The sequence below is a fragment of the Struthio camelus genome, chromosome 6, assembly GCF_040807025.1.
Source record: "Struthio camelus isolate bStrCam1 chromosome 6, bStrCam1.hap1, whole genome shotgun sequence".
Taxonomy (NCBI): Eukaryota; Metazoa; Chordata; class Aves; order Struthioniformes; family Struthionidae; genus Struthio; species Struthio camelus.
In genome coordinates, this window is record NC_090947.1 from 5,137,578 (window position 1) to 5,162,917 (window position 25,340).

Below are 25,340 nucleotides of genomic sequence, written 5' to 3' on the forward strand. Positions count from 1 at the left end.
CCTGGAGAGTGCAAAATGATATAGATCCTACAAAATGTTCTCTGCATTCCCAGCTGAAAGACACTTAGTTTTGCTGCGTTCTATCTTTTAAAAAGCCCTGATTATCTCTGAGATGAAAAAAGTAGCACAAATATCTGCTTCAGTGCAGTAACTGTCCTCTGAACTTTCCCTTTGGTGTTGAAGGTGCGCCCCCTCCTCACCTGGAACCGGACCCCACTGATCTCACCTTGGGAGTCTCGCTCCGTGGCATAACAAAGATTTATGGATCCAAAGCTGCAGTGGAGAACCTCAGCCTGAACTTCTATGAAGGCAATATCACTTCCCTGCTGGGGCACAATGGAGCTGGGAAAACTACAACCATGTATGTCTCCTTTAAAGCAGAGTTATTTTATTCTGTAGGGCACGGTGGGTGAACGAGAAAGCAAGCGAGGCTGCACAGTATTGTGAAGCTGAATGAGATGCTTTGTTAGGCCTCATCTCTTTTGTAGTTTTAGCTGGCTCTTTGACAACCTCAGCAGTACCTCCGTCTATTAGAATTAAGGGTCCTTTTTTGCTTAGGAATATACTTCTTAATCTGCAGGATTCCTGTAATACACAGCACAGCAACTGTTCCAGCATTTTGTGCCGTGATGCTTTGGAGGGTTAGGTTGCTCTGAAAGCTGTCGGTAGCTTGTGCACACGCCACCGTTGAGTGGTATTAGCAAGAAAGCTTAGTAATGGTATGTTTCAGCTGTACAAACATACATGTTTGCTGGGCAGGGAGGGCAGTGGGTTAATCCATCGGCCTTTCAGCCCTTCCAGCCTTGCCTTTTATAAATTATTATTTGAATTGTTAGATAACAGCATGTAGAACTTGATTTCCTCACTGATATATACACACATATATATGCATCGCTGTGAAAGTCACTTTAAGCGGGTAAGTAAAAGCCCTAGAAGAGCCGAAACCACTAAAGACAGATGTGTGCTTCATCTCAGCTAATTATAAATTCATCTCATGCCCTCTTTGCAAAATGTAGGCAAAGTTGTTATACAGAAGAGTATAATGGCTTCTAGAAACTTAGTGCAGATTTCAAATCCTGAGTAAGGTCACAAGTTACCTCTCCTTTTCTTTTTAATGATGGTTAAAAGTCCCAGGAGAGGGAAAGGCTCTGGAAAGGTGAAGGGCACTCTGAGATACATCTTCTCCCTTTAGTCCCTGCAGGACAGCAATAAAAATGACCTGTATTGTGCAAGTAGTTATTCTAGGCAGAAGGTGTTTGACTCAGGTCTGTTAGGCATTGCTAGGTAGCTAATTATTTGCTTGAACCAGATGAAAGCGCTGCCCTCCATGAGGTGTCTTATCTGGAAGTCCTCCCCCATTTCTTGCTAATAATGGCAAGAGTGGCAGTGAAATCAGATTTCCGTGCTCTGATGTGGTTAGGAATATAAAGCTGTCCGGATACTGCAGCCAGACCTCAAAGAATGAAGAATTACTACATTGTATGAATTTCCAGTGATTAAATTGGAAGCCAAGGGGATTCACGTGTATTGAGGTATGGGATATGCACAGTGGTCTGACTTGGGGAGGGGAAGATTGATGGAGATAAAAGTACACATAAAAAATAGCCAGAGTTCAGTGTGTGAGCTTGATGCTTCCCCTTGCATCCTCGCAGAGGTGGAGGAGGATGCCCTTCAATGTTGGCCAGCCACTGCTCTGCCAAAGCATTGACAGACACCAGAAGAAGCTGTGTTCAGTGGCCTCTAGCTGTAAGGAGTATGGTAGTGGTGTAGGGAAACTTTGCAAGTGATGATGGGTACAAGACCATGAAAGATTTCTTGTGGCTTTCTCCTTTTTTACTTCCTTTTCTATTTATTTTTCCCTTTCAGATCTATTTTGACCGGGCTGTTCCCTACATCATCAGGTACTATCTTTGTCTATGGTAAAGACATCAAGACTGACCAGGAAGTTATCAGGAAGAACATGGGTGTGTGTATGCAACACAATGTGCTATTCAATTACCTCACCACAAAGGAGCACCTGCTGCTCTATGGGTACATCAAAGTCCCTCACTGGAGTAAGGAGGAGCTCTACCAAGAAGTGAAGAGGTATAAAAATAGCAGGGTCAGAGAAGGGATAGGGCTGCCAAAATTACTCACTTTGTGGTGGTGCCATTGCCACTGCAAAGCTCAAGCGCGTGGTTTTGAGCTCTGCTGTGGCCCAGCTTAGAGTCCAGGTAACGCAGAAGGCCTGCCTGGAGGAATATATTGAGTGTTGAAATCTGTGGCTGTCAGAAAACAAGGTCTCTTCTCTTGGGGGGTTTACAAGCCTCTGTGGCAATTCTTTGGAGATGAGTTATAGGCCTAAGGTCTGGTCCTTGCTTCTTTATAATTTTCCCCAGAAAGAGATATAATCAACCCGTCAGAAAGAGGACGCCAACTTTATTGATTTTTGCAAAGAAGTGATGCAGCCAGACCATCCCAGGGAGTTTGGATTTTGGTGTTCTCAGTTCATGAGGTTGAGCTTTTAACCTTGGCTTCTCAGAAGACACCCTAAAAAACATTAAAATTAAAATCCCAGTGACTGAGCTGCAGGGTGAATCATCTCTCAGCGCTGCGACCGCTCAGCAGAGCAGTCCACGTTTGAGAAGTTGTTCATCTGCAGCTACGTTGTTTGCTGTTTCTAGATTCCCTGCTTTTTAAAAAAAAAAAAGATTCCTGAAGTGCAACCTTTGGGAGTGTTTTCTTCTTTGTTTTCAAGGACTTTGAAGGAGACTGGACTATATGGCCATCGTCACAAACTAACTGGTTCCCTGTCCGGGGGGATGAAGAGGAAGTTGTCTATAGCTATTGCTCTCCTGGGTGGATCAAGGGTTGTGATACTGGATGAACCAACCACGGGGGTGGATCCATGCTCTCGGAGGAGTATTTGGGAAATTATCTCCAAGAATAAAAAAGGTACTGTGCTGAGACAAGAGGTCACCCAGTGGCAAAGGTGACTTGTGTCACTTCTGAAAATAAGACATCAGTGGTTTTGAGCTCTGGGTTTTAGAGACCACAGAGAACTAACTGGGGGGGACTGGGACTTTGCAAGCTCCTCTGGCGGAATCCTGAGTGGTTCTTGTAAAATCAGAGTGTCATTGGAAAAGTAAGTTTACCATAATAGGCAGATTATGTTATGATGACTTTCAGTTTCTCTCTGCTGTTGCCTTTCATCCATTTTTACTATTGATTCCAAAAGAGGGCAGTGTATTTTCACCTGATATTCTGTGTTCTCCAATTCAGCGTAGCTTTCACCTGTCTCACATCGTTATGCGTTTTTATTCTGTGCTGGCTAACATCAGCTTTGCGTTTTCCAGGCAGAACCATTATTCTCTCAACGCATCACTTGGATGAAGCAGAAGTTCTGAGTGACCGAATTGCCTTCCTGGAGCATGGAGGGCTCAAATGCTGTGGGTCACCATTCTATCTCAAGGAAACGTTTGGTGATGGATACCACCTGACTCTCACCAAAAAAAAGGTTTGTGTAAGAAGGTTTTTTTGTAAGAATGTATAGAAATTTGTGTAGGAAGGTTTGTGTCAGAGTTCATCCTAAATTTTCAGGCTCGTAAGAAGATAAATATTTGTTTTTGAGATAGACATCTCGCGGGAAGCCTAGTCAGTCATAGCGTCCCAGAGAAATAAAGCATCTTGCAGAAGGTTTATCTCAGCCTTACATTTCTGCCATGGAAGGGGTATTCCAGTATAATTTCACTTTTATGGCATAGCATCTCTGTGTGACCACTTTATTCCAGGATGAAAGTGTGTGAACCAGGGCCGGAGTGATCTACTTTGGAACAGTGTGTTGTGACAAGGAAAAGGCAATGTGGGCTGCAAATGGGCTCTGCTTGCTGCCTGAGAGTTCAAGGCTGAGTAGGAATTGAATGGCTGGGCGGATGTTTCCCCAGTGCAGTGAGTGGGGAAAAGAGTGTCATTGCTCTTTTTGGCTGCCAAAAGCACAGAAAACCTCTGGGAATGTTTGCCTGCTCTTTCTCAGTTGGTTTACTTTCTGGTTTTCTAGACAGTAAGACAAGCCCTGAAGAGAGCGCTTTAAAAATGACTACCTGGAGCTTTATTGCTTTTCGCTGGCTGGTACAGTGAGATGCCAGCACTCACATGTGTTTAGATTTTGGGTAACCCACATGAGGAGGGACTCTCAATATCATTAGATATTGAGAAAAGTCAGTGGAAGGGTTTTTGGATTTTGAGTTGAAAATTTTTTGGCCACAGAGGTTCAAGGATATGCTGGAGTGTTTTCCTGGGCTGTCAGTAAAGTCCTTTTTCCATATGGCCCAGCCACTGAGATACTCGGGGTTAGGATGCGCTCTGTTCTCTGGCTTGCTTTGCTTGCCCTGTGCTGGTATTCACTCGCTTGTTATAAATAAGCTTCCTTCAGAAAGACAGGCTATATGGAGCGTTCCCCCAAGCTTGGGAAACTTAGCTTCAGCCTCTCCACACAAAACATTGCTGCTCTAAAAGATGAGGCAGAGCTCTGAACCTGAGGCTCCCCCGTGCCAGGTGAGTGATGCAGTCCTTTTCATCCTGTCTTCCCCGCTGGGCCTTAGCTCCCTTTCGGTTTCTTGCAAATACGGCTGCTGCAGCAGGCACTGCTGGGGGGAGAGGCAGAGATTTGCCTGGTTTGCAGACCCACTTGGAGCTAAGCTAGAGCTCTTAGCAGCTTGTTCTCTGAGGGGGGGCCATCAAGGCAGTTAGAGCTGTCAGCGGGAGCTGAGTGACAGTTTTGAGGATGGCAGAACTACCTAAGCAGTTGCGTTAGATGCAGAGAGGCATTGAAGAACTACTGAAGGTCTGGTTGTGTGAACACTGCTTCTCAGGGAGAGAGATGCTAGCAAAGCGTGTCGCCCTCACTTCCCCTCAAAGCAGGGGTAGGCTCTCCAGCGAGGCCACCGCGGCATCCCCTCTGGCCCTCTGGAAGCAGAAATAGAAGTGCGCTGCTTTATGAGAAAGGAACAGGGTCTCATCGATGATTAAAGGCAAGGCCACGTGCACAGTGTGAATTGGGGAGTTCAGAGAAGTGAAGCCAGTAGGCGAGCCTGTAGATGGTATCTCACCTGAGGCAAAATGTTCTGCTACCTGCAAGGAAGGGGGAACTCTGGTCTTACTATTATTTATTACCGTGCCATTTTTAGACCCAGCACATGGTCTCATGTGCAGATGCAGGGAGAAATTACCCTCTCTTCCAAATTGCTGGCAGTATAGATAGAGAAAATTTAAAAGGACCCATGTGCAAGCCCCATTTTTAATGGGAAAAAGGGTATAGTTGTGCTCGCAGCCAAGTGCAGGTGTCAGCTGTCTGTCGTAGCAAGGCCTTTTCTCTGTCTTACTGTAAACCTTCCAGCAGATGCAAAGAGGTCAATTCAGCCCAATCCCAGCACATCTGCGGACAGAGGAAGCCCAGCCATGAACATGCAAGTTTGGATGGACACCAGCTGCACACAGCGTGGTCCCCAAAGTACCCAGAGCTCAGCTTGTCCTTAGCATGTGGAGCCCGAGGAAACCTGTACCACACCTTGGCATTAAACCTCCTGTGTCTCCTTCAAGGGGCAAACCCGATTTTATCTCTCTTTGATGTTTAAACTCAAGTGTTGCATGCCTGGACTGAGATATCACCTACGTGATTATGCTGTGAGACAGGATTTCAGTTGAATCCTGCGGTTGGAAGCTTAACCTTGTAGCCCTCTCGGTGACCAGAGTGGTGTTCTCCTTTTCCAGAACATGATAGAGGAGTGTGACACAGCAGCAGTGACTTCCCTGATCCAGTCACACCTCCCAGAGGCTTATCTCAAGGAGGATATTGGTGGAGAGCTTGTGTACGTGCTTCCACCCTTCAAGTCGGCAGTCTCTGGGGCCTACCAAGCACTTCTCAGAGCCCTTGATACCAGTTTGAGTGATCTCCAGCTTGGTTGCTATGGGATTTCAAACACAACCGTGGAAGAGGTATGAGCTCAGGATCCACTCAATTTAATGAAATGCTGTGGAGATTGACTTCATAGCGCTGTGCAACTCTGCTTTCTGGGCTAGCTGGTGATGTGCTTGGGATGTGAGAGTTGTGGGCAGGGAAGATGTGGTTTGGTTGGTTCACTGTTTGTGTTACATTTATAAACGTGTTGTGAATGCGTAGATGCATATATAAATCTATAGATACGCTCATGCCCAAAATGTAACCCTGTCTCACCTTGCTAAGCTCTTTTCAGCATTTTACCTAGAAAATAAGATGCCGGAGTTAGTTAGACTGTGGAGAGAGGGGAATGATGAATTTCTGTTTGAATTGTGTTTGAATTCCAAGAATTTGGGTTTTATCTGCAGACGCAATCCGCAGGGAGGGAGTTAGCAAACAGTCTAAATGATAAACTTCTCTGTGACTGCTGTATTGTACAAGTGAGTCACTTGGTGCTTCTCAGAGTAATTCATGCTGGCTGGCTGCTCAGTCTGAGAGGTGATCTTGTTTCTGTTCGCAATTAGGAACTTTTTTCCCAGCCGCAGATTGGAAAGAGTCTATTCTTCGGGAAGTGGTAGGTGCTGCTATAAGGACCACACTCATCCTTGCGCCTATTCAGAGTCTAATGTGACTGACTCTAGCAAGCGCACCTTCTTATCACAGATGCCTTTCTGACCATAAGGAATCTCTTGTCAAATAAACACACTTAGCTGCACCAGAAACAAAAAAGGAGCTTTCAATGATGAGCACGGTCCATGTCTTCCAGAAAGGAGGCTGGGACTACGTCTCTCCACTCTGCCCGGAATTTCTTGCCTGTTTTAGGTGCTTTCCCAAGGCAGCAAGAACACAAATTGTACTGTACGTGCCACATGTAACTCGGATGCCTTTTGCACGTGCTTAGCTACCTTGCCAATGTGCTCCCACGTGCAAACCCCACGAGTGCATGCAGTCGCAGTGTGGAAGCAGTCGGGATTGTCAGAGATTAGGGAGGAAAATATCCCAGGGGAGGTAAACCCACTTGTTTCATCACTGGTGATGTGCCATGTGGGGAGAGCCACCTGTTTATTGCTTCTTGCTGTGTGGGTGTGGGAGGAGTAGAGCTGTCAAGGGCCTGAGCTGAAATCTAGCTTCGTTTACTCCAGCTCATTAATCATGGTAACAAATGGCATTAGGATGAGGTAAGTCACAGAGGTAGCTGTAAAGGTTTAAGTTTCCACAGCTGCAGCAGGAGAAAGCGAAACAGGAGCTGAGAAGGGGCTGGACAAACGGGGTAGAGACCCTTTTGCTTCTTACAGAAATTTTATACTGCAAAAAGTGCATTTCTCTATCAGAGCACAAAGGAAACAACTGCCCCAGCAACTGCAGCTGCAAAGTAGGAGTAGGAGCTACAGAAGTGTGTAGGAGAGTGGGTTCTGATTATCATTGCAGTAAATGGAGTCATTTGGACCAGTCTTCCTTTATGTTTTCTTGCTCCGTAGGTGTTTCTCAATCTGACAAAAGAGCTAGGGAAGGACCAGCAAGAAGATGCTGAGTTGTCCCAACAGCTGTCTGGATCCAGTGGTCAAACTGGCAGTGACAAAATGTCTGTGAGCACGGATACCTTCACAGAAAGAGATGGTACTGATTTACCTTCCGGTTTTATTCCAGATTTGTCTGAGGTGCAAACAGTGGCAGACAGACTGATTTGGGCTCCACTGTCCTCTTTCTTTGCTGAAGAGCAAGTTTCACCCAACCAGGAATCGTGAAGCAATCAGTAAAAGTACAGCACTCCACAGTTGTTTAAATCCACTGGTTTGCAATAGTCTGAATCACAGAATAAATTACAGAGGGGTTTTGTTTTCATCCGCCTCCCTCTAAATTGATTCAGGTTTTAATTTAATCAAACACAGTGTGTGGGTGAAAGAGCAAACGTATACCTCTGAAAATAATTGCTGTAATTGATGTAGAGGATTAATTCCATACAATTAGCACAATTTGAGAGAAACTTTGTGGAATCCCCTTAGTCTGCTGCAAAGGCAGCACGGCTCTGCGCTGGGTCCTCTTCTCTGATTTTTGCTTTGTCCCGAGCCGTTTCATTATGGTTAACAGCTCAAAGGGCCAGGCAGTGGGGTAAGATCACGTTCAGACGAGTGTCAAGCTTTACCAGTGTCTCTGAGGGTATGAAAGCTGTAGAACGTGGCACTGCCTAAAAATGAGCAAATAGCTGTCTGCATCTCCTTTCTCACAGAGTAGAAACGTTTTTACTTACGAATATATCATTTATACATAGGGAAACAGGCAAGGGACAACACAGAGGTATTTTCATACTCACTTCTCAAAGCTGGCCTGCACTTTAAATGTGCAGCACCATAAACAGTAACTCAAACTGTGTAGCGAAGTGTTTTATGTCATCCCTAATGAGAGCACTGAAGATGATTTGTTTCGTGTAGTATTACAGAGATTAATATTTAATAAAGAAGAATAGGTTGCGCAGGGTTTGGCTCTGTTTTTAGTATGCCGCAACCTTGTCCGCGCAAATGATCGATTAGTTTGTGCCTTGTTTTCTTGTTTCAAAATGGATTCTGTTATTGATTTGTGTCTGAGGACCTGCTTTCTAAATGATGAGAGTTTTCAGTTTGCAAATATAAAAGAATAATACGTTTCCCTGGAAAGCTACGGCTGGGTAGGTAGGAGGTAGATGACTTGTTGCACCTGGAAGTCTGTCTTCCTCTTGCAAGATGTCGGAATACATAAGCTACACACACATATCTGAAATCAAGCAGAAAATTGGTGTTACCTGGGCGCATGACTCTGGAGCCAGAACCTGAGTTCTGTCCTAGACCTGACACTGTTCCACGCTTGCGTATGCTCCAACTTTGTAGTTTTGATTTTCCATCTGTGAAAGAGAGCAGGAAGCTCGACAGCTACAGGGATACTATAACCTTGAGATCAGCAGTTTCACAAGTGCTGATCCTTGACAAAATGCATTTCTCTTTTGTACCCAGATCAGCTCCTGATTAGATCAAAAAGCCTGAAGGGTTTGCCGTTGCTGCTCAAGAAGACATCAGCTATGTTCATTAAGAGATTCCACCACACTCGACGGGATGTCAGAGGCTTCATTGCTCAGGTCATCCTCCCAGTCCTCTTTGTGATGGCCGCAATGGGACTTGGGACACTGAGAACTAAGGAGACTGAATATCCAGAGCTGATTCTTTCCCCCTCCTTGTATGGCACATCTGACCAGGCAGACTTCTTTGGGTGAGTGGTATTCTTTCTGATCATTGCACCTGTTGGTTTATAAAGAGCCAGTTGTACCATCAAGCTTATTTCTAGGCAAATCCAGTGGAAAAGTGTTAGGCGGATAACCATGTAATGGTAAAATGCTGTTCCTAGTGGGTCTCTTGGGAAGACGGCTTTGCTCAGCCCAGCAATCGGAGAGCTTTAGAAAAATAACCTCTCCGTTGGAACGAACTGTGAAATATGTGAGAAATGCTGTGTTTGCTGTTGGAGACCTCTGGCCCCGTGACAGCCGTTTTTCCCCAGAAGGATTATTTTAAGTATGTAATCTCTCCCTCTAATTAGAAAAGTAAGCACCCACATCAGTTGGCTCCAAAATTACAAGTCCAGGATCAAATTCTATCCGTCTTGTGAACTGTCTGCATCACCCTCTCCTCTGTCAATAAAGGATATGCTCTCCTGCCCAGACCTTGCTTGTCCAAGGCATGCAGTCATTTGAAGGACGTGCCCTTTTTCAGTGTCATTAAAACTTCACCACTGAATGATTTCATCGTACTTAAAAAACCATGTACCAAAATAATATAATTTTTATCATTCCGATTTCATGCCGTGCAATCCTGTCTTGCTCCAGTAGGTCTGAGTTTTCAGTCACAAGTATAAGACTTTGCCCAAACAGCATTACACATCGTGCACGTCCGCTCTAAGGTATTTTTCCCTAGGACTGCTCACGCCTTTCTGCTTCAGTATAGCTAGGTGGGGGAAGGAGCCAGAACCGCTTGTCTCTTTGAGTCCTCTGTTCCTAATGTTCTCTATTTCTCCTGATGGGTGATTGCTAGAGGGCTGGGTTGAAAGGGAGAAGCACATTTTGAATGACCTAGGACACATGGACTTCACGGAAGTGAGAGCTGATTGAGACAAGACTGAGACTAGTGCTAGTGCTACAGGGCCTTGAAAATTGCAGTAGGTGGTTGTCCCTAGAAACAGAATTTTGATTGTCCAAAAGTTCATCAAGATCTTGTTCAGCTCTGGAGGCAGTAAAGCACTGGAGGAGGTGTGCAGCTCTAAGCAGAGAGCGATCCCTTTAAACCTGTGCAACTGCCCTCATGTGCTGCATGTACTTAAATGGTTTGAAGGGTTTGCACCTGACATAATCATTTTTTATCATCCTAAATAAATCCTGTTTCATTGTTTCATTCAGCCACCATTTTCCTCTGCTCAGTGGTAGCGGAAGTACCTTGAACATTTCTCTCTCTCTCTCTCTCTCTCTCTCTCTCTAACTTTTTTTTTCTTGTTAAATCTTAGGAATTTTAATGAAACCACAGATGCTTTAGTTGCTTCGATGCTTTCTTTCCCTGGAACAGATAACACATGCATGAATGAAAGCAATTCGTAAGTAGCTCTTGGTGCTCTTCCATTTAAACTGCTAATCTGCAGGAGGAACTGCCCTACCATTAATAGCCATCAGACCTTAGTAACGGTCTTTGATCATCTGCGGAATTTTCTTGTGGTGATGCCACATGCAAAGAAGAGATATCTCCTGCCTCTCTTCACACTGACTCGCATCACCCTGAGACGTCTGGAAATTCTAGACTCGGCTCATTGAGATGTCTAACTGGCCTTTTGCAGGCAGGCGCAAGCTTGCTCTGCTCACAGGCTGAGCTGGAGGGATGCAAGTCAGTTCTGAACCAGATCTGAGCTGTGTGGCTGCAGTTGGCGTGAGGTAGACGGCCCTGCCGAGGGTCTGCACGGCTCCTGCTTAGCTTGCAGTGAAGGCTTGTATCTACCAGCACAAGACTGTAAATATCTACGTAACTTTGAAGACAGTAAACGATACTATGCTTTAAGGCTGAAGTTGGGACTTCCACACCCTCCTAGCTCCTTGGCAGCAGTGATGTTGCTTGCCTGCAGAAGTATTCACCCCTGCGAGTGGACTCCTTGACTACCCTGAGTAGGGTATGCCAGGACCAGAGCAGGCTATTCTCATAAAGAGGGAAGCAGTCCTTCCCTTGCCAGTAATCCCACGTATAGCACTGAACCCACCCAGAAAGTTCTCGGTGTTAGCTGTTGTGACCTGCATCTAAAAGCTGTGCCATAAGAGCTGGCTCATCTGGGGCTCTGCAGATAAATTGTCAAAGAACCAGTAATTTAGGGGAAAATTACTACCGGGGGAAAACCCTGAGCAGACCTGCATGGCCAAGTGTGTTGCATACCTGCATGCAAATACTTACGCTGACCAGACACAACTTCTGAACCATCACAGGACTCCCCAGTTGCTGCAGTGGCACTAGCACCTAGTTTTCAACTGTAAGATGATTTTGGCCTTTGTATACTAACTCCTTACGCTCTCTGCTGTGGGAGGTAGGCAGTGTCTTGGTTCTGGCTAATCAGCTGAACGAATCCAGGCACGCAGAGGAGTAGCGAGGGCTGTCTGCTGGGAGCCACTGAACTCAGTGGGAGTATTCTCTGGAGCACCCAGAGCTGACAAAAAGGTCTGTTCTTCTGCTTAAGCTATGCGCTGCCATCCTTGCTGTCCTTAAACGTGGCAGCCATTAGTGTCATTTGCACACCTGAACATAGAGAAGAATCTCAGAGGCAGATGTGCTCACTTTCAGGCGATGTTTAACAGAGGACATGCTTGGCCAGTGGATTACCAGTGGAAAGCAAAGAGCTACGTATTCTGCCTGCAACTGCACAGCTGCCATCCAGGTAACTGAATGAGCTCAGAAGAGACAGACTGAACATGGGGCACTGGGAGGCCTTACAGGGTGCGTGTGATTTTGTGGGCAGGCACAATACTAAGGGGAACTCTAGTGTTCATATCTCTCTCTCTTATGGCCTTATTGGTTTTGTACCCTGGCTAACCCCTGCCTGCATCAGTTTGGGGGAAGGAAGGAAACATCATCCTCAGAAGATTCATGTGCTAATATGTTTCTCTGCCTAACTTTTCTTCGTGGAGGTTTAATGGTCTTTTTGACTGTTGTGTGATTGTCCCATTTAGCAGAGGTGAGCAGGTATTCAAGAGGAAAATTGCATTTTATACAGCACTGTCTTTATATGAAAGCACAGCTATTATTGCTGTTTGCTCTTCAGAATTTAACTTTATGCAAAGTGTAGATCCATCTGCTTTTACTCTGCTCAGTATTATAAATAACAACGATTAATAGTAATAATTTGCATTACAGTGGAACATACAGAACCAGGTATGGGCCCTGCTGAGCTTAGTGTCTTTATATGCACTTAAGGAAAAGGCAGATCCTGCCCCAAGGACCTTACAGTTTAACGTGTTCAGCTTGGAGTCCAGCTGTCCTCCTTTCAGTGCTGCTCGCCTGTCTTCAGCTTTTTCCAGTAGGAAATCAGACCCAAGGCACAATGTGATGCTATTTGTAAGATAAAGCATGTACTTAGTTGAACGTTCCTAGTCATTCCTTAAAACGCAGCTATTTTATGCAGTTTTCTGGACATAGTCTTAACTTCACATCATTAAAAGTAGTGGCATCATTTTTCCAGTAAGTCAGGATAATATTTGAAGCTGATTCCCACCTCCAGAAGGCACAGGCAGGTGTTCCTCAGCATGAGAGAAGCTATTTTGTCTATTCTGATGCAAAGTTATGAACAGAGACGTGGTGGGGAGGGTAAGGTTTTTATTATGTGTGAGCTGAAAGAAGCAGCCGGCGTGCTGTCAGATAGGACGTTTCAGCCTTAAGAAGCAGTCGATGCAAGTTTGACCCTCAGCGTGTTAAATTACATATTCGGGACTAAGCCAAGGTTTCTCTGCAGCTCCGGACACTATTCCCGATGACTGATAATGCAGCAAAAGCATACAGTGGGGCTGCTGATGAATGGAAGATGAGAGTTTGAGGTTGCTGCAGAGTTGTGCGCTCTGTGAGCTGTTTTGCCCTGTGCCATTGTCTCTGCAGTCATTCTGAGGCTCTGCTGAACAGGACAGGCCCGAGTTCAGCAAAAATCTTCCTTCCTAGCACCAAGCACATTTCAAGGTCTCACTATTGTCAGGAGAACTGGAGTGCAGGTTTAAGCCATCTTTGTAAGCACCTTGCTAAACGTGTTCAGTACGGCACACAAGGATGTATGGTGGGTGTCTCAGCGCCCTGATTTGCAGATCACTAGCTTCTGTAAAAATCAGTCCCAGGACCAGAACGTAGTCATTGCCTGCTCTCAATCTCATCCTGAAATACCGAGTTTTGACTAAAACAACGACACGAACAATTTTGTTTGTTTCCTCTCAGACATGCCCACCGATGAGCTATTCTCCCCCTCACAGAAGAACCTTCTCCACGCGGATGCTTTATAACCTCACGGGGCACAATGTGGAGACGTACGTTCTGGCAACTACCAAAGACTTCCTGCAAAAACGGTACAGCATCAGTCTCCGGTCCCTCTCCTCTGAACTGGTTTGGGGACAGCAGCTTCTTGTACATATAATTCCATTATATGGTATTCCAGTTAAGCAGCTCTTCTGTATTGGTGCCTTGCAGTACTGATGGCTAGAAGCAGAAAGCGGTTTAGAGGTGAATATTGGGGGTGTTCTCCCTCTCCCCTCTTCCTCCCCTAGATTGCGGCAGCTTCTGCTGTGCTTTTAGAGGTGACAATGCAGGAGGGAGAATAGAAGGGCCTCCCTGCTTGTAGTTTCTGTGAATCTGATGAAAGGAGGTAAAATGTACTGCAGTGACACAGTTATAGGTAGAGGTTCTTGCAAGTGCTCTGCTTCATCATAGCAGAGACAGCCTAGGGAAAACTTGTCAATCACCTGATAGGCTGATGGCTTGATCTGCAGGCAAGCCTTTGTCTGACTCAAAAATATTAAAAACCTTTGTCTGACTCAAAAATATTAAAAAAGATCTGACACAGACCATCTTAAAGTAAACCCTGGGGAGAGATTTTCGTCAGAGTTTGATTCTCTGAAGAGTCTCAGCGTGTGCTTCACTTCAACAAGTGCATCCTTTCCAGTGAAGGTAGAAGTTGAGTGTTTTCCTGTGCCACGGGACACAAAAAGAGCTAGAGCTATCAGAGTGTCTGGACTCTACAACAGAGAGCTGCACAACGCGTCTGGGGCAGAAATAGCCTGCTGTTAAGGTAGTCAAGGAATGTGTTCATCTGTCCACTGGTTTCAACTGAGCTGCTCATCTTCTGGGAAAATGCACTCATCTTATTCCAGTGTGGCAGCCAAGCAGGCTAGGAGTCGACATGCCTCCAAAGTGTTTTTCAAATAGAGGCTCTCAGCACAGGTTTGTGACAGGGCTGCCAGGTTTCTGTTTCCCTTGTTTCCTGCATAAAGGGCTCCCGCAGCAGTGTTGGCTGGCTCTCACAGCGCCTACTGCGACAAGCTCTTTTCTTCCATATTATCTTTTTTCAAGTCAAGCTAGAATTAATTGGGGGGGCAGTGGCATGCACTACATGAACGCCTCAGCAGAGCCCATTGCTAATGTACTCCAGGCAAGGCTTTAACACTACCAGGTGAGGGTAATAACATATTTCCCTTTGGTTTCCACTCAGGTATGGTGGCTGGAGCTTCGGGCTGCCTTTGACAGCAGATCTCCAGTTTGATATCAGGCCTGTGCCCCCCAACAGGACGCTGACTAAGGTAACTTAACTTTACCTGCTTGTCATAGCACAGGAAGTGTGGGACCAAGGAGTGATGGGAATACAGGGATATTTCAGGAGATGAAGTGAATCCCTCTGAAAGCTGCAGCTTGGCAGGGGAGAGGGGACTTGCATTTCATTTCCTTTCCTCTCCTTGTTCTTATTCGTTGGTCTGACATCTCTTGCTAGCAGGAAACAGTTTTTCTGCTCTTATAATTTTATTATGAAGAGGTGAAAAGATCAGTTAGTGGCACCTTTTTCTGATGAGAGAACATATATACGTTAACTAGAGCTGGCTTGTACATTCTGATTTACAGGTTTCTTTGTTTCTGCTCAGTGAAAATGTTGTAACACATCAATGTTAAAAGCACCAAGGCTGAAATCTGAAGTAGCAGGAAGTGCAAGAGAGTTGACAAGATGCAGTTATCTCATTGCAAAACCTAACTACCATGGGAGTGTTCCTGCAAGAGCAGTGCTGTCTTCAGAGGTGGCTCCAGTGAAAGGGAATCACAGGGTTTATTGTTTTGCTAACACACGGCACTCACGTGCTCAGTTTGCAGATGTTTTCACCCCTCCCATCTTACAGACTCATCCTAGATTTGGAAGTTATTTCTATTTGCTTATCACTTGTCAGATTTAGTACCAGGAAACCTCAACAGTGTTGGAACCAGGGGCAAACTTTCATCCCTCTTTTCCTCTAGCAGTGCTTGCTCTGCTAGGCCAAAGAGAATAAAATCGCTGAGTGCATAGGACTCGGAGTAGGCAAAGGCAGATGCCATGGGCAGTGTTTAAGCTTCTCAACTAAATAGCCTCAGTCTTGTGATGCCCTTGGATAGGTAATTTGCACCTCTAACCTGCGGCTTGTGAGTTGTGCCCAGAGTGGGTGATGGCGAATCGCTGCTAAGTGCGTGTCCTGTGTTCTGTTTCTCCCCTTCAGTGCTCAAGGTTTACTGTGGCATAAGCAAGAAAATTCATCACGGGGAGGGGAGGGGCTGTTGCTGGATGAGGAGGATGTTGAGATGTTTATGGCTATTTTCTGTCCTAAAGCACCTCTTCCTACTAGTTTTCAGGAGGAGTTAGATGTTTGACTGCTCTAGCCTTTTTTTGAGTCTCCAGTGCTGGTATTGCTGAGATCTGAGCAACTCGTTATATAATAACCAATTGTCAGTACGCTTTATGTACATATCCAGCTAGCACTTCCTCCTTCTCTCCCAAGAGGCAAATGAACTCGGTCTTAATGAAGCTGATACAACCACTCTCATGGAAAATGAAATGTGCATTTATACACATTGAGTGCTTAAATTTGGACTTAGACTTGTAAAGCTTATGACTTTGCATAACAACTGTGGAAAGATTCAGTTGTGCAAGCAGAACAAACCAAAAATACTATCCCTAACGCTTTCTCTCCCAATTTGTTTTAATTTCCCAATTGTGTGCAGGTGTGGTATAATCCAGAAGGCTATCACAGCCTTCCAGCCTATCTGAACAGCTTGAACAACTTCATTCTTCGAGCTAACCTGCCAAAAAATGAGACTTCCAGATATGGTAGGTGCCTCCTTTACATGAGCAGATAATTTCTCCCCTTTGCAGGGAATATCCTGGTTCTGTGAAAATCAGTGACTACACTTATTTTGACTTCGGTGAGGCCGTTTCTTTATTCCCAGATATGTGGATGCCTTTAAAAACATGACTTGGAAAACATGAATAAGTCAGATATTTGATATGTCTTTCTCAAAGACTCAGTGGAGTTGAACAAGGAAGCCCCTAGCTCCTACCTAAAAGGCTTCTTTTATCCCACAATTGGCGACAGTTGCTATTTGTTTATGCTGCCTTTCACCATGGTGCTGGAATAACTGCCTTTTGATAGGTGCCCATTAGTTATGCATAGAAAAACTACTTTAGGTCATCTCCAGGGGTGGTTTAGATTAGTTAATTTTAATATTTCACCCTTCTGCTGAGAGGAACTCAGAATATGTGTGTGCATATGTGCTTGTCTGTGAATGTGAATGAGGGAGATTAATGTGAGATTAAGTGAGAAACAGTTTTCAGCTATATTTTTCCTCTGACACATGACATACGCAGACTCCAGAGAGTGTTGCTGGACCATTTGAGGTTATCAGTTCTCCTAGCTTCTCCTCAATAATGTGCTGCAGCAACCCAAATTCCTGCTGATAAACCAGAGCACCCTGTCTTCCTGGCTGCCGTTTAGCCTACGTTAAAGGTGCAGCCTCGACACAAATATTTATGTGTATGTATACGTCTCTAGTGATGGAAGGGGGTGCAGGGAGAGGAAAAAATTATGCTGATGGTGTTTTGAGAGATCTTACTCAGAGATTTGCGGGGTCTGACAAGACTAATTATTGTGTTCAGAAATGCTCTACTGGTAGATTTTCTTTCACAAACACTGGCCTATGAGCCATGTCCTGGTCATCCCTAGCCCCGCTCAACTCAGCTGGCTGCAGTTCCAGGTGAAAGTGAAATAGGTGATGACGTCTCTTTGCTCATAAGGCTTTTCCCCAGTGATGCATATGAGTTTAAATACAATGGGAAAAGGTACCTGATCTGAAGCTTTGCGTGTCATGCCATGAATTTAAGACACAGCAGAATGCTGATTACAAAGTCAAAACAGCATGTCTCTCTTCCCACCTCCACATACTGATGCTCTGAAACTCCCCTCGCAACAAGCTCAGCTCACAACAAGCAAAACCAGCGCCTCCGCCCCACCGCCGTCCTAAAATACCCGCCCGCTCGTGCACTTGAGATTTGCAGCGTGCCCTTGAGGTCAGAACAGTCAAGCGCTTTCGTATGCGCTGCAAAGCTGCAGTCCCTGCCCCAGTGGGGAGAGAGGAGACCTGAGCGGAGCGCTTCCAGCGGCACAAACATCCCAGAGCAGCTGAATTATTAAGTTGTGAGGTTTGCCCTGCCTCTCTATTCCCAGTGCATGCTGCAGTGAGAGCAAAAGCAAGACGGCTTGTGTGAACAGTCAGAAAGTTTTCCTGGGGATAGTTTTATACCAGCAAAATAACAATTTTCAGTGAAAAAGAACAGCACCATTTTTTATTCCATCTGTCCTGCTGCTTATGTGTTTTTAGAAAAAAAATGAGTAGTAGTAAATGACCAGACAGATAATTCTCCACTTCTCACTAATGATCCCATCCATGGAATGGGAAAAATAAAATGAATGGATGAGGACAGCTCCCCCGGGGTAGTGTAAATCCACTTTGAAATACAATTGAACAGACGTTCCGTGTGGTATGTTCCTGGCAGCTAAATCTATTTGTTGTTATGACAAATAAATGACAGTTTAAGAACCATTGAAACGGCCAGATAAAAGTATGTTGTCATTTCAGCAGTTTATAAAAGAGGTGCCAGTCCTGCTGTAGACGTTTGACTTAGACTGCGTATATTTTTAAAAAATATATAAAGAGCTTTTTACCCTGTCACTAAGCAAATCATAACAGCCTTTGACTTCTGTATATTGTGCTTTTTCTTCTCTCAATCCTGACCAACAAAAAAGAGAAAGCATTGAAATGGAAATTTTGACTTCTAGCCTAAGCTTCAGTAAAGAAAAATGGCTTTATAGTGAAGCATTAACAGATTAGACAGACTGTATCTCTTTCTCTCGCTCCCTTTTAGAGAAGGGTAACATTTCCTGGCTGTTTGCATGCCTTTATTGGCTGCCCGAGTTTTTAATTCCATTTTTCTCACTGATGACAAGGTTGAGATTTTTCCCCTCAGAAAGGAATTTCATGTGAAATCTTCTCTTTCAAATGTACCTGCACAGTATGGCACTTGATCAGCTAAACCTGCAGTCTCCTCCTTTCTGCCCACATGTCAGACTGCCCGTTCTGTGGGAAAATAGCACAGAATAGTTCTTCTGCTTCATATTAACTATTGAAAGTCAAGCACGTGGCTGTAAGGAGCTTAAATTTCAGAGGTGGTGTGTGTTCTAGCAAATCTTCTTGATTTAATACCACCTAGAGGTTCTCCAGCCCTCTCTGAGAATTGAGGTATTTACTTGAATGCCTAAATATGGATTTAGAACCTCATTTTTAGGCACAATAAACATCTTGGCCCAAAACCTTTTTCAAGTGGCGGCATCGCATTTCAAGTGCCCGGTCTAGAGACTGGGCTGCAATTAAACAGACCTTCCACTGGGGCTTGGAACGGGCCCAAGAGAGTCCCCCAAAGTTTCTCCTCTTGTTACAAAAGTCTCTTTATAGACACAGGTTGCCTCTGAACAAAGCAAGTGCACTGTGATGAATGATACCACTGTATTTTTGGGCTAGGTATTCTCCTCGGTAAAGAAGTGTTTGAAGCAAATCTGCTGAGGCTGTCTGCGCGTGAGCAGAGCATTTGTCTCCTGCCCCTTTTTAAAGGATCTTTTTGGAAAAGACATGCATGTCGCACTGGGCTAATCAGCACAGTAACTGGATTTTAGGTAGTTCCTTTGGACAAAAGGGTGTTTTCTAGCTGCGTAAGGCAGACTCGTTCAGAATTAAGTCATTGCCAAACGGAGACAGAAGTGTCTGAAGTTCACGTGGGTGTATGCTAGCATCTCAACAGATGCCCGTGTTGAGAAAAACATATATAATAGGAATTGGAGAAAGGCAAGAGGGAATGATTTGTTTCTTATGATAAAGGAATGAAATGCAGTGAGATCATCAGGCAGCAGCTTTAAAACGAAACGTATTCACCAATGCTGAATGAGTCAGTGTTGCGGAATCCAGCTAAAAATACATGAGTCCATGTGGACATGCCTAATTCTAGGCATAGGAGTGCTCCTACTGAAGTGAGCAGTGTAGCCTCTAAAGTCAGACAGGTGCTAGGGCTTGTATTTCAGATCTGCTGAGGATCTCAGTGGAGTCATAGGTACTCAGCCCATGTGGAAAGTAAGCCCTAATGGAAATGCTCACAGTCCTGCCCAAGATCGCACCAAGGTGACAGAGCAAAAAACCCAGCTTTTTGTCTGCTTTTCTTCTCTAGCCACAGCTTTCTATACGACTGTCAATCTCAAGAACTAGTGAAGGAGGCTTTAAGCTAGCCACATTTTGAATTTTTCTCTTTTTTTTTTTTTTTGCTTGTAGGTATTTTCTTATCGGCTCACCCATATCCTGGAGGACAGAGTCAAGAACAAGTAATGTAAGATTCATTTGACTGATGACTGAATTATTTAGCTGCAATAGGAGCAAACCTGCTTCCTGGAAACCATAAGCAGCCTAAATTATTATATAACTTTTTTTAAACGATGAAACTGTTCTGTTTGCTCCCTTCGTTCCCACTGCCCACGAGTAGCATCCTTCATGCCGCAGAGACTCCTGTTAGGGTTTCTTCAAAGAATCCCATATAAATCTGGAGGTCACAGTTACAGCATCACATATTGTTGTACTTTGGCACAACAGTAGTAATTATGTATTTTTTTTCTTTTGGCTTTTCTAATCGGTGTTATGGTACAGTGTTATGACTCCCTGATGTCAGCCTTTTTTGTTAGGCTTCATACCTATTGCCATGAGCAGTTACTATGTTCAGCAAGAAATATTGGCACAGAATTGGGACCTTTTTGCTTCTGATCTCCAAACAATGCCTCTGCAATAAGGGAGATCTGCCACTTTGACTCATCGTGTACATCTTTCTCCACTTTTTTTCCCCAGGCTGAACAGCTTGCTTGATATCATAGTTTCAATGTCTGTTCTGGTTGGCTACTCTATCACAACAGCCAGTTTTGTGCTGTATGTGGTAAAAGAGCATCAAACCAAAGCCAAACAACTGCAGCATATTTCAGGCATCGGAATGACAAGTTATTGGGTGACTAACTTCGTTTATGACCTGGTAAATAATTCACGTTCTTAAATGCACCAAGAATAGCATTCAGTAGCAGGGCGGGGTGGGGAGGGGGGGAGAAGCTCTTTATTTAAAGTTGATTGCCTAGACTTATTAGCATTATCACTATCAAGAGTGTTATGTAGTAATTGTTCTCAGAGGCATTGAAGACTGTTAAATGTGAACTGCAACACTGGATTTTGCTAAGCAAAGGCATTCCTTCTCTCTCTCTCTCTCTCTCTCTCTCTCTCTCTCTCTCGTGTATGTAAAACACTCAGCACATTTATATGAAAGCAACATAGAACAGGCCAGAGCTTGATTTAAATTTTAGCATGCAAGCACCAAGCTGCTTTTCTCTTAGCTTGCAGGGGTAGATTAGTTGTCAAGCAGGCTTTATGCATCTGGGTAAGGATTTGGGGCTTGAGGCTACAGCCATTTTGGAAACCCTGGGAATGCAGGGTGCTACATTGGCAGACAGCTCACAGCTGATAGTCTTCCATTGGGCAAAAATCCATGGCTAGGTTGAATGCACACTTTTAAGATTTTATACTATAAAAGTTTCTAAGCCAAGGAAAGCAACTAATGCAGCGATATGTCTTCCAGGACCTGAGCAAGTTCCCTGTTACAATGCTGCAGTGCGCTGCATAGATTTAGCACCTTATTCCTATAGATAGTTGAGCTCCCTAGCACTCTGCTGCATTATGAGGTGTGGGCATGCCCTTATACTCTCTGAAGTTTAGTTCCCTCATGATAAAGAGGGCTAATAGCACTGCTGGAAAGCATCACGGGGCTATGAGGATAAATATGCATGGTGTCTGGAGGCTGAAGTGCTTTGTGTCTTATGAATTACCTACAGTGCACAGTGTCAAACCCGCGCATAGTTAGAGATCTGCATGTGCAGGCTCTCTCTGCTTGTGAGCTTTGGCATTGCCTGCTATGCTGTCACGATGATCAGCCTATATACATATCCTACAAATTTCCATTGGTGCAGATCTGCTAGTGTCTAAAATCCCAAAAATATTACCAGTTCTTGAAAATATTAAGTCTTCAAGGGCATTTAGGTGGCCAGCCCCTATTTGGTCCAGTAAGGGCTGAGGGCTGAAAAAACCTTGGGAAACGTGAGCCTTGGCTCCCAGCACAGCTTAGGCTTCTAGTTATTACATTAACCCCAACACGTGCTAACAAAGCAGCCCTAACAATAGGGCACTTGCCACTGAATATCCTAAACTGCCTGTTCATAGGAACTGACATGGTTGAGCAACAGCACAAGTACCCCCTGCTTTGTGCAAAGGGTTTGAAAGGGGTCTGAAGGCAGCGTGGCTACGGACCGGCTTGGCAAAGCAGCCCCAAGTCACTGTGCAGAAGCTCAAGGCTGCAGCAGGGCTCTTTCTGCTTCCCTGTTCTGGACCCTTGTTCCAGGACTGCATATTTGTAAATCTGCCTGTGGAAAAATCCCCAGAGTCCTTGCCACAATCAGTATTCAGTGGGCTGAAACTAATCCAGCGCTCTCGGCAACTTGATATTTCTCAGTGAATCCCTGCCAGTAAATTCTGTTAAATCTCAAAGCTGGGGAAGAGAGGAACCTCTCAAGGCAGAGGTTTGGTAGGTCCCTGGCTCGACACAATATTATAAAGAGCAGATTTACAGGGCACAATGAAGTGGTCTGACCACAAGGCTAACAGGGAAACCCGAAGGGCTATTTTTCATTCACATCCTTTTTTTAAGGCGCTTTTTGCCCACAGTCTTGAGTGTTGAAGGTTAACCTATTCAGAAAGGCTTTAAGGGAATTCATGTGCAAGTCCTCCCAAAATTTGAGGAAGGCTGGGACCCCACCTGCATTTAGTTTCCATTAGAAAACCCGAACAGCACTTGTGGGACCAAATTCAGTTCTGACATTCCTGTTTCTGTGTAGCTCTAGAAAAATGTTTAAGAGTTATCATCCGAATAACATGTTTTTTAATATCGTTTTGCAGGTACTTTTTATGGTCCCTATTGGACTCTCGATAGGAGTTATTTCAGCCTTTCAGATACCAGCTTTCTGCAACAACAATAACTTACTGGCTGTATTTCTTCTGCTGTTACTGTTTGGGTAAGCGTGGAGCTTAGTTATTTAAATATCATTGCACAGAGTAAGAAACTGCGTATTGCAGGCTCCTGTGATTTGGAATCCCATGGAGAAATGCATGGGCTTGGTTTCTTCTGTGTACCCTTGACAAAAGGTGACTAGTTGCTCCTTCAAGGAGCAGTGAGCTAAACTGCTGTTGTCATGCCTATTTTATTCAAAGCAAACTCTAAGGGAGGGTATGAAATATTCAAGGTCACAGTGACAGCCCAGGCTGTAAACACATGCTTACTGAACTATTGCAAAGTTTGAGATATGGAAGCATTTCAAAATCAGAAAGGGGAAAAAAAAAAACCCAGCAAATTTAGATAAAATAGGAAAACTTAGCAAAACTCTCTCCCTGGCTTTGAATCCTACACTCCCAGTCTGTCTTTTCTTTCAGTCTGGACCACGTGTTTAAAACATGTTTCATAAACATTTTCTCCAGATTCTAGTGGAATTCTTCCACTAGAAGCCATTTTTTCTTCCCTTAAGCTCCTATAATAGCATGCCAAAATGGTGCTGTTACGGAGCACCTGAGGTATGTGTTCCTGAGCTGAGGTCTTTAGTTGTTGGTTTTTGACCACTCTTTGAGTTACTGTGGTATTCTCTGCACTGCTGATGATTTATAGGTATGCAACGTTTTCATGGATGTATCTGCTGACCGGGTTCTTCAAAGAAACAGGAATGGCATTCATCGTTTATGTCTGTGTCAACTTGTGTTTTGGCATCAATACCATCATTACTCACTCGGTTGTGTTTCTGCTCTCCCAGGAAAAGGCCACAGACCAGGTAGGTCTCTGCTGATGCTTCAGTTCCTCAGTTGACACTTTGGGGTCTCCACCAGTTACTAGGTAAAACAACAGAAGTTGTCTTGTTGAGTTTGGTGGGTTTGAATCAGGCCCTTAGCAGCTGGCTGGTTTCAAGATTTTTGAGGCAGGCCAAGCAGAGGATGCTAGTCCCAGGATTTATGGGTTCCCTATAGATAGCACATGGGGCAAAGGAGTCTTCCTCGTCTGTGTGAATCTGCTCTCCCAGAGGAGAAAGAAATGATGCTGAGAGAGGGAAGATTATTAAAAAAAAAAAAAAAAAGATAGAAACACACCATGCAGAGAAGGTCAGGAAGTGAGTGTGGATGCTTGATACAAGGTTGATGGGGACTTAACCGTTGTTAAGTTCTTGCAGCACAAACTGTGGAGAATGACAACTAGATTTCATTGCCCCAAGTCTAAAGTGTGCTATGTTAAGCACAGCACCAGCTGTCTGTCATCTAGATCTGTAACGCAATCATCTTCTCTCTGCAAGGATGAAAAATGACTTGGAGACGTTGATGTTTCCCTGAAGTCAAGCCTTCTCTTAAATAGAGATTTCCCTGGGAATCAGTGGGATGAAGTGTATGTTTTATATTTGGGTTTTTTTTTTTTTTAATAAAGGGTAACTGCTTGATAAAACAATAGTGGACTGGAATTTGCTTTCCAGCCGGACAGGACCCATTTAACAAACTGCTGTGTTGTAGGGGTGTGCAGTTTTGTTCTTCTGTTCCCCAGTGGGCAGAGTCAGTCTCTCTCCATCCTAATTTATTACCTCTCCGCTTTTCTGTGCATGCTAAACCTTGCTACTTTAGTTACAAACGTACCAAACCTCTGCATAGATAGTTCATAACTGTTAGACTGCGTACTTGGCTGTTTTGCCTTGAATTAACTGGAAAAGCACTTCTATGTCAGTTAGAGCCAAACCCGGTGTTGCTGGAGATGGTTGTCCAAGGAGAACTGATAGGACTTAGGCTATAGAGGAGCAGGACTGGGGAGCAGCCCATGTTGCTCCTGAGAGCTGCTCTCTGCAGGGGTCTGGTGCTGTGGCTCGTAGCTGTGGGGAAGCACAGTGTCACAGTGTAGCTCTGCAGCTTAGCAGCCAGTATTGAGCTCCAGGCAGGTTTCTGGCTGCCACTTGCACTGGGTAGGGCACCCGGTGCGGCAGTGAGGGCCTGCCCCAGAAATTGGGTGCTGTTTGCTGTGGGTGAATCGTTCACAGCCTCAGAGCTGCCTGTTGACTTTTCTGACCTTGTGCCTGTGAAACTACCTGTCTCCAGAGCTTTTTACTCTCGATTTATCTTTGCTCTGAGACACAAGCAAATCCCAATGTAATTGTTACGCTTCAGCCCTGCAGTGAAATCTATGAATTTATTCCATGCAGTGACTGTGTTGCTCTTTTTCAGGGCTTGCATGACCTCGCTGAAAATCTGAGGCATGTCTTCCTTCTGTTCCCGCAATTTTGCTTTGGCTATGGCTTGATTGAACTGTCACAGGATCAGGCACTGCTGGGCTTCTTAAAAGCCTATGGAGTGGACTACCCTGACAAAACCTTTGAGCTGGACAAGACCACATCCAAGCTGCTTGCCATGTTTATTCAGGGCACCGTGTTCTTTGCCATTCGTCTCATCGTTCACGACGGGATGATTCAGAAAGTGTGGAGTAACATATTAGAGTAAGTAGCATCTGGAGTCTCACAATGAAAGTAGGCCAAGCCAGTTGCTGGTTTAATATCCAGCAGTTTAATTCTGGGCTCTCACACCGTCGTTGTCAGTAGTGAGGCCCATACATTTCCAAGATGCTTTGCAAACACAGACTAAGT

The 25,340-nt window shown here is 44.7% G+C and overlaps 1 protein-coding gene across 7 annotated transcripts in view; it reads left to right on the forward strand.

Moving 5' to 3' along the window:
• ABCA12 (ATP binding cassette subfamily A member 12) overlaps positions 1-25,340 on the forward strand; it is a 119,542-nt gene that overhangs the window by 85,053 nt on the left and 9,149 nt on the right. For all 7 annotated transcript variants that reach the window (XM_068947850.1, XM_068947849.1, XM_068947851.1 and 4 more), the window contains 17 exons: positions 184-361; positions 1,867-2,085; positions 2,738-2,934; positions 3,336-3,496; positions 5,749-5,973; positions 7,453-7,591; positions 8,959-9,211; positions 10,493-10,579; positions 11,803-11,896; positions 13,435-13,562; positions 14,702-14,789; positions 16,228-16,333; positions 19,876-19,930; positions 20,440-20,617; positions 22,582-22,697; positions 23,342-23,501; positions 24,925-25,193. In XM_068947850.1, coding sequence (XP_068803951.1) covers positions 184-361; positions 1,867-2,085; positions 2,738-2,934; positions 3,336-3,496; positions 5,749-5,973; positions 7,453-7,591; positions 8,959-9,211; positions 10,493-10,579; positions 11,803-11,896; positions 13,435-13,562; positions 14,702-14,789; positions 16,228-16,333; positions 19,876-19,930; positions 20,440-20,617; positions 22,582-22,697; positions 23,342-23,501; positions 24,925-25,193 — 2,653 coding nt within the window. The remainder of the gene's footprint in view (positions 1-183; positions 362-1,866; positions 2,086-2,737; positions 2,935-3,335; positions 3,497-5,748; positions 5,974-7,452; positions 7,592-8,958; positions 9,212-10,492; positions 10,580-11,802; positions 11,897-13,434; positions 13,563-14,701; positions 14,790-16,227; positions 16,334-19,875; positions 19,931-20,439; positions 20,618-22,581; positions 22,698-23,341; positions 23,502-24,924; positions 25,194-25,340) is intronic.